At 45.7% G+C, this 12540-nt stretch overlaps 1 protein-coding gene across 1 annotated transcript; it reads right to left on the reverse strand.

Annotated features, from left to right (window-relative positions):
* Nucleotides 1-3575: 3575 nt before the first annotated feature.
* DMBX1 (diencephalon/mesencephalon homeobox 1) lies at nucleotides 3576-10560 on the reverse strand. Its single transcript, XM_005238393.2, has 4 exons — nucleotides 10394-10560; nucleotides 5991-6186; nucleotides 4445-4799; nucleotides 3576-3976 (listed from the first exon to the last, which is right to left on the reverse strand). Exons 1-4 carry the CDS (start codon nucleotides 10543-10545, stop codon nucleotides 3576-3578), a joined length of 1104 nt encoding a protein of 367 aa, XP_005238450.1. The 5' UTR covers nucleotides 10546-10560.
* Between the last annotated feature and the right edge of the window lie 1980 nt (nucleotides 10561-12540).

Consider the following 12540-nt stretch of genomic DNA (forward strand, 5'->3'; position numbering starts at 1 on the left):
ACAAGCAGACCTCACATTGCACATCAGGGGAGATCTGCAGTTCTTCCCACCTGAAAAAGGGCCCAGGTTTTTAAAGTTTAAAGAGGAATGATGCAGAATCGCCACCCACCAAGCACACAGGCTGGAATTGGATGGGGAGTTTCTCCCTGTGGGTTTGGGTTTTTTGGGTTTTTTTTCTTGTATCAGAAAAAGCCCGAAGGCCCAGGGGCATTAAAACAATATGCAGGGAAGAGTCAGTTTTGACAGATAATGCATTATAAAACTTTCAGGAACCAGGAGCCTAAATTCTTGCTTTTTTTCATTTGCAAATCAATTTTGGCTTTATGTGACAGCTTACTCCCATTGAAGATGTTTAATTTTGACCATAAGAAGATAAAACCCAAACTTCACATAAAATACTTCAGGGGCTCATGTATATTTAAGGCAATATGTTTTTCTTCAGTTTATTTTTAAATTTTAGATGTTTTCATCCTGATTCAGAATGGGAGAAATAATCTCCACCTAAGAAATATTCACATGCCCTGGTCCAGGACCAGCCACACCTCAGTCAGCTGCTGCACCATGCAGAGGCAGATGAGGATGACCCTGGACAGACATCTTCAGGGGCTGATGGAGATCTGGATGTCTCCTCTCCCAGTTTACTTTGTGAGCTGTGCTGGCCTCATCCTGATGTCCGTGGTTTTAATGGCATGCCAGATGCTCCGTCTGGGAAGTTCCCAGTATCTGCTCCAAGCCTGCTGTGAGGATGTCAGCAATACCGTGGGGGTCAGGCACCAGGGGTGGCTGAGACGTGAATGTTAAAATGAATTTTTACACTGAGGCACAGGAAAGAATTTCCCTCCGTGGCTCAGTGGGGAAGGTCTCATCTCCCTTTGGAGGGTCACGGCAAATCTAGCAGTGGATCAAGCAAGCTTATCTCCTGCATTCCCTGTCCTCACCTTGCAGAAGCAGGGTATAAATCCACGTTTTGACCTTCCTGTGGCAGATGCCGTGGTATCCACTGTGACCTACAGTAAGGCTGTATTGGCCCTGATCTGAGCTGATGTCGCCCTTTCCAGCCCCACAGTACCTGGGCAGAGAAGAGATGCCCATCTTACCTGGGGTGGTACAAGTGCAACTACAACCCTCTGTGCTCTGCCTGAAACATCCACTGACATGAGTTGCCATTTCATGGGCCTCTTTTATTACTTAAAGAAGAGCTGAAGTCCAGATCTGGTCTCACTGCCAGTTACCACCCTTGTTAGCTTCATCAGCCAGTCTAGACTGGCATCAGGGCGCAACATCAGTAAAGGGCATTAATTAAACTTGCAGTTACTCTGCTCTGGCAAAGCGACTCCATAGTCTACAAATGCGCTGAGGTTAGCGGGAGGCAGAAAAAATAAAGGTGGATATAGCTTTTGGAGGAAAGAGGAGGAGAAAAATTAAAGCTTTGTTCTGGTGTCCCTGGATTGAGTGACAGGCTACAAGAAATGAAAGCTGGGGCTTTCAAAGGATCTTTTTGGAGACACTAAATGTACTTTGGTGGTTTTAATTTAATCAGACTCCTTTGAAAGCAGCAGCCAAAAATCTACTTCCTACAAATACATTTGGTTTTGGCAATGTGAAGAATTCTGCCCGCTGGTCACGGGGGCTGATTTGACAAAGTGAGGAAAACTAAAGCAGGGGAGAGAAGCCCAAAACTAAAGTATCTGGCACAACAGAAATATTGAAGGAAGATGCTCCATTTTCCTTGAAAGCTGGTGCAATCGATGAGCTGCCCCCTCCAGAGGTCTGCTCTTGCTACAATTTTATGAGGGATAAAACACCGTTTCCCATTAAACTTGGCTGTTCTCACGTTTCTTTTTGCAGGAGTTAAGTGCTTTTTCAAGAGGCATTAGTGGAGTTGAGAACACTCTTTCCCACCATCTTTAAAGAGGTAATTTGACCGCTGGCTTCTGCCCTGATATGAGGCAAGGTGGGAGTGAGAGGGGTTGTAGGCTGTGGGTCTACACTTCATGGTTAAATCAAATATGGACCAGCTGATCATCTGTGGTGAATTAGCACCGCTCTGCCCAGTGGCAGATGTGGCTGATACCCCTGGGATTCAAGCCTATCACCTGCCATAGAGTCAGTCTGGATTTTTTGGTCCTAGGCAGTATCAGAGATTAGATAGGGATGTCATCTCTCCCTCGTGCTCAGGATAACAGCAGTGGGTTCAAAGGATTTATTTGATTTGCCAAAAAAAAGATGTGATTTGAGTTGGCAGAAGCAATGCTTCTCAACAAGGACAACCACCCTAGGTCGAATGATGGGTCGTTCCAATGAAACGAGGCTGAAACTGTTCACTGAAATAATTTTGAAGCTGGTGAGTTTTGGTTACTTGCAAACCCTACATTTTTGGCAAGTTTATCTATTCCCCCTCAGCTCCAGCAAAAACAAAGAGAATATAAAGTCTGTGCTTATCAGCTGCTTTGCCTCCAGCATTTCAGCATTTTTCACTTGTTACATTTTCACTTGCTAACCAGTTTCTGAAGCTGCAGGGCTCGAGGGTAGAATTTGGTGATCAGAGCTTTTTCCTAGACACAGCTTGCATTAATCAAGTTTTTGTCAAAGAACCATATAATTCATGGTGTATGAACACACCAGGAGTTCATACGAAGTTTTTATTATTCTCTATTGTCAAAGTTAGACCAAAATGCTCTCCAAAAAGAAAACCCCGTAATTTTTAAATAGAGGAGTTTACACTTCACTGAAGATCAAAGAGGAAACAATCTAGATCAAAAATAATCCTGTGAATTTGACTTTCATTTTTCTCCCCAGCCAGCAGCATTTGGCCAATATTTTGTCCCCTGGCTTTGAACAAGTGCTATTAAAAAGTAAATGAAAAAAGCTTGCCTTATAGGAAGTGCTTAAACAGGAAATTCACCTTCATATTATTTCCTGGCTGTTATAAAATTAGCTTTAGCGGAGAAGGGAGAAGTGGAGCAGTGAAGTGCACAATCGTTTCTCTTTGCTATAAACGCCTTTTGGATGCTGACCCAAGAAGAGCAGCTAGCTATGAGCTGAGGTCGGGAGGATGGCTGATTGGTAACTTTGATACTAGCTACTAAATTTGGGAAGGAAGGGGGAATAAAAGCAAAAGAGGTCACAGTTCTGTAACACTGACAGTAACACGCAGGTGATGGGTGCTGTCAACATTATAAACTATATACAAGACGAAGCGGGGCTCTTTCTTTTCCCAGAGAACGCAACAACAACAAAAAAAAGTTGTATATAACACAGTTGGCACATTATCGCAGGGATGAGGAAAGGGGGCTTCTCCTGAAGGCTTAACTCACGGCAGTCCAGAGGACAGTTCGTCTGTCTGAACATACATCCTCACCCCCTTTCTCCTTAAATATTTAGTGAAGACCAGGCCAGTAGCAATGTCTGATGCAATCGTGGCGCTAATAAGAAGTTACTAAATGCAAAGTTTTCCCTGAAAGGGAGCACCTTACTCCAGGAAGAGGTGAAGGTGGGGGGCGGTTCAAGGAGTGACATGTCTAGTGCCAACCTCTGGTGCATCTTCTCATGGGCAATGGTAGCTCAGCTGGCAGTCAGTTGGGTAGGGTGTCGAGCCCAAGGGATGCCGCGTGCTGCTTCGCCCGGAGCCTTAGGTTCTCAATACTTGTCGTTTTACTGTTCAGGCTTGGAAGGGAGCTGGAGGCCTGCAGGATGGGTGAGGACCAGACCTGCTGAGCGTGGGAGAGTGACTGGTAATACGACTGACAGTGCAGAGAGCTCAGCGGCGCCATATTGACATTCATGCCCAAGTAGGGCATGGCAGACGGTGTCCCCATTTCGAAGGAGGAGTAATGGACCAAGTTGTTGGTGGCTGCCATGTGCTGGCGGAATTGCTCCTGCAGGCGGAAGAGGCTCAGGGGCGAGGAGGAGTAGGAGTGAGTCTGACCCAGGCCACTGCTGGATGAAGGCGTCACCGTCGCGCTGAGAGGGGACTCTGTAGCAGGAGACAGAGGGGATGGGGGTTATTTCAACAGGCTGGATGCAGGTGCTGATCTACACCCCGGTAGGGTTTGGACAGCAGCAAGGGCTTCTCTCTTGCACCAGGAGGGTAAACGAGAGGGGTTGTGTTAGCTCGGGAGAGCTGAGCGTGTGTCTTTTCCACACTTGGCATTTTACAGCGTGGAAATGGGGCTGACCTCTTTGCTATGGCTTTCTTGCTGCCACTGTTCTCCCCAAGCTTTAACCTGAGCAGGAGGTCTTTGCTCTTTCTGTGCTCCTGCTACAATAAGCATCATACCCTCTGTGGAACCCGTTTAGTGCTGGGGACAAGAAGACAAGTCTGGGCAGCCAACCTGCAAGCACCCACACCGTAGGGAGTGAAGGGACTAGACCCAACCACCAGCACCGCCCTTGGAAATGCCAGGTCCTGACACCACCACCCCATCAAGATGATGCCCCTCACCTGCTTTTGGGCTTGCTCTCTTGCAGTTCAAGGCCTTGCTGTCCACACCAGGGCTCTTGTCCACTTTAGCCTCATCCAAGGTGCTCTTAAACTCCTCCTCTCTGTCAGTCTGGTCCTCGGGCGCCGACTCGCTGGCCGACTGCTCCGACAGGGTTAGGTTGAGGTCTGTGCCTACCTCACTCGGGAGGCTCTGGACCTTCTCAGATTCCGGGGTGGTGGCTTGAGTCTCCAGCATGGGCGGCTCCGTCTTTCCCTCACTGTGGCTCCCTTCACAGTCCTTCTGTTTCTGCAGCTGCTCCTTCTGCAGGCTACGCTGCTTCTTCCGGAATTTGGCTCTCCGGTTCTTGAACCAAACCTTCAGTGCCACAAAGATCAAGGGGGAAAACCAGTGAGAATCCAGCTTAGTGTCAAATTCAGCATCATTCAGACTGGGAGCTTCAGGGGAACACCAAGTAATGAGTAACTGCAAACCCACTGTGCCCAAATGCCATTTCACTTTGTTGGATCTTAAGAGCTCTAGCTGTTTTCAGTGCTTCGACAAATAGCACAGCAAATATATTTTTTAAATTTCTGGCCTTTGTGTTGATTCTTTAAGCCACTCCACTGGTGGTGTTTTCTGGGGGTTTGTGTTTTTTTTCCTAAAGTGTTCAGGCAGCTGTGTCCAACCAGAATGTCTTACAGCTGAGTCTGATAACATTACATTGGTTTACAGTACAGTGCTCTCTCAGTTTCTAAAACCATTCAGTTGTAAGTGTACCGAAACTATGGCAGCAACACTCAAAATAAGTCATTAAAGGCATAAGTTCTTATCTGGGAACTGAATTTAGGGAAGGAGGAGAGGGAATCAAAATTTTTTTTTAACCTAAATCAGTAAACCTAGATTGGAATAATAGATTTGCAAATCTTGTTGGTGCTGTTTGGTTAGTTAGATGAGGAAACAAAAATTTTGAAGTTTGAAGTGTCTTGATGTTTATAGAGAATAGCGCTTTTTTCTACTGCTTTTCACTTCACACTGAAGAACTTGCTATTTAGTCTTTTAAAGCCCAGAAATGCAAGAACTTCCCCACCAGCAGGTTATGAAGCACGTTGTGCTAGTTGAAACTAAAAAAAAAAACCACACCACAAAACCAAACCTTGGCCTGAGATGTTACAAATATTGACACTGGTGGAAAAGAGCAGCTGGAATTACTTGGGTTTCTGCTCTTCTGAGAAAGCCAGAAAAGCCTTGCAAATAAATAAATAAGTAGACTTCTGTTGACGTTTCTAAAATTTCCCCCAAAGAAATGTGAAAGAACAAATGAAAACCAGTGTACACTTCAGACAATCCTAAATTCAAAAAATGTGCGTGTGGATTAAGAATTTCTTTAGCAGATGTGTGACTTCGGATGATTTTATTCCCCCCACCCCCACGCCTGGCAACTTTACTGCCCAAAATCTTTGATTACACTGGAAGAATCCTGAAAAGTCAGGGGAACTGTCAACCCACTGGGAACCCCACTATATTCCTTTAAGCATCCCCACTCACAAACCCAGAAAATATCTGTACCTGGACTCTGGCTTCAGGTAGGTTTGTGCACATAGCCAGCCGCTCTCTCATCACCACATCTGGGTAGTGAGTCTTCTGGAAGGTCTTCTCCAGTGCCTCCAGCTGCTGGGCGGTGAAGGCTGTGCGACTTCGCCTTTGTTTGCGGTGCTGGGATCCATAACGTGCCTCCAAAATGATGTCTTGAAATGTACAGCCGTTGGAAGACAAGAAAAGTGGCCAATTTAATTATTGGAATTTGTATGCTGACAGTCGAATAAAACACTTGCTAGCACCAGATGAACATAGAAAACATTTTTTCTTCATGGCATTAGATCTAATAAAATACATACATAGATATTTCTAGTTAACTGAGGTGTCCCAGAAGATAAAACCTCTGACTAGAAAGCCTGTTCTGGAGAGGTAACCTCTTTCTATGACAGCTGTGGAAACTGTTGAGGCTCCAGTGCTAAATTTGGTCAAAATAAGCCAATCTGCTCCAACATCAGTGGGGCAGGACACACAGATGCCCAGACCCCGCCATGGCATAAGCCTCCTTCATTAAGAAACACAATTAAAAACAAGGTGAGGAGATTCACCGTTGTAATCAGATAGGGGTCCAACATTATGTGTTGTGTCCTCCTTGAAGCCCAGGGCAGAGCTCTGGCAGGCTTCAACGCTGCCGTGATGCATGGTGCTGGTCGGTGGGAAGATCCATGCAGCTCAAACACAGCTGCCTCCTGCTCGTTTTGCTGGCTGCAGCTGCATTAGAAGACATGCAACTTCACAGACACCAGGCTGAGCCTTTAGTGTCTCGTACGTAGCTCACTGTAGTCTTCAAGACATGGTACTGGAGAGCTGTTCTGGGCTCCGGTTCAGGAAAGTGCTTAAGCTCATGTGCTTATGTGCGTTTAGCTTGAAAGCATGCGCTTTGCTGAGTGTGGACACTCTCCAGCATCTGGGGTGGAAACACCAGCCAGGACCAAGTCCAGCCCCACTGACTGCAAGCCCAGAGCTCATGTGCTGGGCTCTTCTCAGTAGAGGACCTGCTCTCAAGGTCTGACTTTGCAAACTGGGCTTGCAAAATTCAGGGCAGACAAGACACTCAGACTGGGGAAAATCTGAGGCCAACAGTAAAGGACTCATTGTTTTACCAGAGGCATTATTATTGCACAACAGTTAGCAGGAGTAAAAAGATCTTAAATCAATGAAAATAAGTTACTTCAAAATGAAAAAAACCCAACCTTTATTATGCAAGTTGGGACACGCTGTGCTACAGTGTTGGAATGAAATAGTCTGGCGAGAGGTTTGCTCTCAAAGGGGAAATGCAGAAAGAGCAGTGTCTGGTATCATTTTTAATTCTGTTAAGAATGTGACTTCCAGTAGAAGGGAGGAACGAACACACTAGAAAACAACCTAACAGGAAGAAAAGTCAGCATTATCACCGCGCGGAGCCAGATGAAGGCTCTTTATGCTGTTTATTTGTGCTTTTGTCACGAGCATCATGGCACAAATCTAAACAATAAAACAAAACCCGCTGTCAGGCCAGCCCCAGAACCACACAGCCAGGTTCCAAATTCGTTGGCTAACGAGCGTAGCAAATCAGCTTTGTGCTGCTTAAACATTCCTCTTCCAAACTTCCAGCTGTTTCATTCTAGGTCAGCATTTGCAGCGCCTTTCTGGGCGATTGCCAAGGAAGCGTGGGTTTGGCAACCTGGAAAAGACGTGATCAGGCTAAAGGTCTTGGGCCAAACACAATATAGCGTTGGGTGCATACAAGAGACTTTTGTGTTCAAGGTATCGGAGCTCCTCGGGGAGTTAAAGCGCTGGTCATAGCTGCCACTTCAAAGGCGAAGAGACCATCCTCGATGCATTCAGGCACAGTTCACAGCGCAGCCAGGCAAGCAGAAGGGATGTTCCAGGACAAGAAATTGAAGCTACCCCAAAACGTTTTACAAAGCTAACGTTTGTGTTTCAAGTGCAAGAAACCAGGAGAAAGGACACTAGTTAAACACCCTACCTGCAGGCTGGAATATTCCTGAATTTCTAGAGTAGAGGTTAGACCTACCAGCTCCCCAGAGGTGGCAGCTCATGCATTAAGCTTGGCCACTCTGACGAGAGCCAACCACCAATTATTTTAATGTTTTAACTATGTTTTCGGGCTTTATGCAAGAAGGAGAATATAAATTGCAGGTGAGGCTTTGCAGTTACAATCAGAAACCTCTGTTTTCTGACTTAAGGTCATTTGCTTTTGTGCTGCTTTATTCTGACTGTCCCTGGAAGGCAAATGAGATCTATAACCCACACCAAAAGATATTCAGAAGTAACAGAATGTGAAGCAGCTGCAAAGGAACCAGCTCGTAGGTATATAATGCCTACCCACCAATGATAAGCCGACAAGGGAACCATGGGATTTAATTTGGAAAGTCTTCCAGGAGGGTTATTAATTTTAAAGATAAGAGGTCAGAAAACCAATTGAATCCCCCGGTCAAGAATATGAGAATAGCTTTTTTGATATTTTTTTTTCAATCTCCCTCTGCTTTTTCCCTAGTTAGCATCAAAGACATTAGGTCCTCCATGCTCTATTGTAAAAGAAACAGGTGATCACAAAAAACTTTCAAGAGATCCTTGCACCTAGGAAAGGGGCACCTCGAGCCCCAAGGTCGGCAAGACACATCGCAGAGTTCAGGGCTATCTGCCCCCGTCTGACCACCCACATGCTGAAAGGGGGAGGGAAGGAGGGGATGGATGACCAGAACAAGGGAAGTGTCCAGCTGTCACCACTCTGCAGCCCAGCAGTAGAGCCAGGATTAGAGTCCAGGTTTCCTTGATCCCACTTTGGTTCAGAGACTCCCAGCTGTGAACTATGGCCCCCCAGAGATCCCACAGGCCACAGCGAGCGGTCTGAGGAACCATGTTAAGGAGGTCACTGCTAGCAGCTGGATAAGGGAATGTTGTTGGCATGAAGATTTGAGATTCAGCTGTGGTTCACTGATCCAAAGAGTCTGAGACCTTTATCACCGTGCCTTCGTGGACTACCCACTTAAGAAGACTGTCCTGAGACTTCTGCATCCTTATTTTGGCTTAAGCCCACATCTCTTAAATTTAGCCCATTAAAGTTGTCTGGGTATATAATTTTTTTCCACCTACTCTAGGCTGGAAGGAGCCACTCCGCTTTTTTTTAATTTCTCCTTTAGTATCAGACAACTAGAAAGCCATCTTAAAACAGATGTGTAATTTTCAGACAGTCAGGGAAGATCGTTCCATTCTGGGAACATCTCTAGAATCACATCTGTAGTAACTTTTTGCTTTAACTTCAGCATACCGGTTCCCAGGTCTGCTCTACCACACCGCGTCCAAACCCTGACCAAAACGGTGATGTTGCAGCTGTTGACCTTTCGCATTGCAGTAGCCTTTGATGATCTCAGCCAGATCTGAGTGTTTTGCAGTAGGCTAAAATGTAGAACAGATATATTTGCCCTACCATACCAAATATTCTCAGGTCTCCATCAATTATTTTTGAACAATTCCCCCTACCAAATCATAACATACTATCTGGACTTTGCCCTTCCTTCTAATGACAGTATTGATGTAGTGCTCTCATTACCGCTGAACACAGAAAAACAGCTCAGATGTTCTGCAGCAGCAGCTCCTGTCCCACTGTTCCACCATCAAGAATACTGTGTAAATAACACTCTCTGGGTGAAGTCACATGTGACTTACTTTGAGCCTAAAAAAGTTCTTTTGTGGAAGGCAAAATACAAAAGCAACAGAGAAGGAGCCAGCAGGACCTGCAAGAAAGTTTCACCCAGACAAGGTCTGGGATCCCCAGGAAGAAATGGGTCAAGCTGAGACCCAAAGAAGATCCAAATGAAGATTGCTTTCCGGGAGAAAGAGTGTTTGGTAGAACAAGAAGTGGAAAATAGTTGCAAGAAGGGGCAACGTGGAAGAACCGGCTATGGCCTGGCATGACAGCAGATGGCTGTTAGGGGATGAAAGTCCTGAGCCCTTCGGTGGGGAAATCCAATTCACTGCATGCTCATATTCATCGTGCTGTTATTTACTGACAAGGAAGTAAAATTTTCTGTTTTATTTTTTTTTCAGTTGTGAAAATGTATTTCAGTGCCTTTTTAATTCTCTGTCTTCAGTCCCATATAGTTGGGCTGTGTCCCTGCCCACCGCCGGGCTCCCCAGCCATTGGGGTCCAGCCTGCAGCCAGGTCCACTGGCCACTAACACTGGAGGGCACATGCCACTAGCAGAGCTCGGCCACATGGCCACTTTTCAGGAGCACACCACGTCGGTTAGCTAGGTCACACTCCAACTCCTGAAAAACAGTTTCACTCAGTGCAAGCAACAAGTTTGTTGGTTTGTTTGTTGTTTTTTTTTTCCCCAGGGAACAGCAAAAGCCATGAGTTGTTCTTACCAGCCAGTCTCTCTGCCAGGGTGAGGGCATGCACCGAGGGCCTGTAGTCGGGGGCGTGCTGGGCTTGCTGGGCTGCCTGCTGGTGGAGGTTGTACATGGCGCTCAGCGAATTCATGGCGTGGAGGGAGTACCCGTTCACTCCATAGTGCTGCATGGTGACATAAACCTGGAAAACAGCAGCCGGGGGAGAGAGGTGCTTAGGAATGTGCTAGTCCGGCATCCTGGTGTCTCAGCAGAGCTTGGGAAATGTTGAGCTCAGACTTAAACTGCTGCATGCAAGGCTCATTTCCAGCCTCCCAGCTGCAACAGGTTCTGGGACAGGAATTAAAATACCTCCCATAGACCTAAAGCACCAGCGACGCCAGCCTGGCTCCAAGCTTAGAGGCAAGCATCTGACTGCATCCCACTCATGGTATGCTGAACAAAAGGTGAGAAAGGATTTTATTTTTTTTTACATACCAAAATAAAATTTATCTTATTATCGCGGCTTTTAATGAACCGACCTCGCTCTGTCTCAGAACTAGCTGGGATTTTGTCCCTATCATTGCTTACAGTGCGTGTTCCATAATCCTATTGCTATAATGTCAAATAATCATTCTTATCTGAACCCACTCATGCTTAATTTGTTTCCATTCAATTTTCTTACGGTTCTTCTTAACAAAACACAAATGAGGTGGGGGGGGGGCGGGGGGCAGGTAGAAAAATAAAAAGCACGTCGTGTAAACAAAACTGTTGTGGCTGAAGAGGGAAGTAAGGTTTGCAACAAAAAATATTGATATTTCATAGCTCAATAGCAAGGAAGTTTAAAAAGTTTAAAAACTAATGCCTTTTTTTCTACTGTGGGCTCTGCATGAAACTTCAGGCTGTTTTTCTGTACAGACTACCTGTAAAACCGAGCTAGTATTGATCTCAAAGGCTGAGTGATGCTTCGTTCATCCCTCTTATAAAAGACTGAGGGCATCCAGGATGCTCTTTCTGTAGTTTGTAAGACATTGGAAAGGAAGCTGTGGAACATTGCCACAAAATAAAATTTTTAAATCACTGTTTACGCCAGCAAGTCCTCATCCGCAAAGTCAGTGTAATGAGGGGATGAATGCTCAGAGAAAGAGGTTTGGCTGGACTAACTTGAGGAAAACAGGCAGGTTATCTAGGCAACCACTTGGAAAACAGTTTGCTCACTGGAGGGATGTGATACAGCTCCCAAGATTTAGAAGAAATGTGGTGCATTGAACAGCAAAAATTATTTGGATGAACAAGTATCTGTTGTTTTTTTCTGTACTGAGAAAAGACCTTTATTTTGGCCTGTAGAGGATTTATGCTGCGGAGGACACTCTTAGTGAGGAGAGAGGAATGGAAACAAGTTGGTCCCAGTACCCTTCCTGCTCTGAATTCCCATCCTCTCCCAAACCACCTTGATGTAGGAAGCACAAACACGGAGGGACCTTGTTTAACATCTAGAGAACAATCTGTAGTTCCTGGGAAAAGCAACTGTTTTGCATTTATAGGGTCTGATAATGACCTGGGGCATCTCGTGGCTTCACCCTTGCAAGCATCTCCTCATCACAGTGCCCGGGAACAGAGAAGGAAAGCCACGCAACTTCAGTCTGGTCAAACACTCTGCCAGTTCAGGGATGGCTCTCATTGCTCTGGAATGGTTTTCTTTTGACTGAGGGATTTTGTCATGAGTGTGAGTGATGCCTTTGGGATTGTCTTCTCAAAGAAGCTGCAGTAATTATAAACCAGTAATTTGGGAATCTGGCACTTGGCCTCACTCCTCTTTCCCCAAGTCCCTTGTGCTCTGCCACCACATCGTTTCAGTGCCAAGAGCACTGGTGGAGGGCGACAGATCCAGATGTGGTTACACCACGGAGATCTGATATACACCCTGATGCCACCTTCATCTCCTTTGGGTCTCCCTGTTCATCCACTCCAGATTCACTCCCCAGTTCTTTCATTTTAGACTCAAAAAAAGATCGATGACTATCCAAATCCTACACAGAAACACAGAATCATAGAATATCTCAAGCTGAAATGGAACCACCTCACTCTGCACTATGCCAGCCACATCCTTATGTCTCATGGGGAATGTAACTGGTCGCATCCTTTCCTACCACATCCTATATAAGAGTACGAGAAAAAAAATCCCTAC

This window comes from Falco peregrinus, chromosome 10, assembly GCF_023634155.1.
Source record: "Falco peregrinus isolate bFalPer1 chromosome 10, bFalPer1.pri, whole genome shotgun sequence".
In the NCBI taxonomy this organism is placed as follows: Eukaryota; Metazoa; Chordata; class Aves; order Falconiformes; family Falconidae; genus Falco; species Falco peregrinus.

Coding starts and splice junctions, on each gene's coding strand:
- DMBX1 (XM_005238393.2), bottom strand. CDS start 10,545: ATGCAGCACTATGGAGTGAACGGGTACTCCCTCCACGCCATGAATTCG. Junction 4,800..5,990: donor TACCTGAAGCCAGAGTCCAG/GTACAGATATTT, acceptor GTGGCACTGAAG/GTTTGGTTCAAGAACCGGAG. Junction 3,977..4,444: donor GAGAGCAAGCCCAAAAGCAG/GTGAGGGGCATC, acceptor CTCCTGCTACAG/AGTCCCCTCTCAGCGCGACG.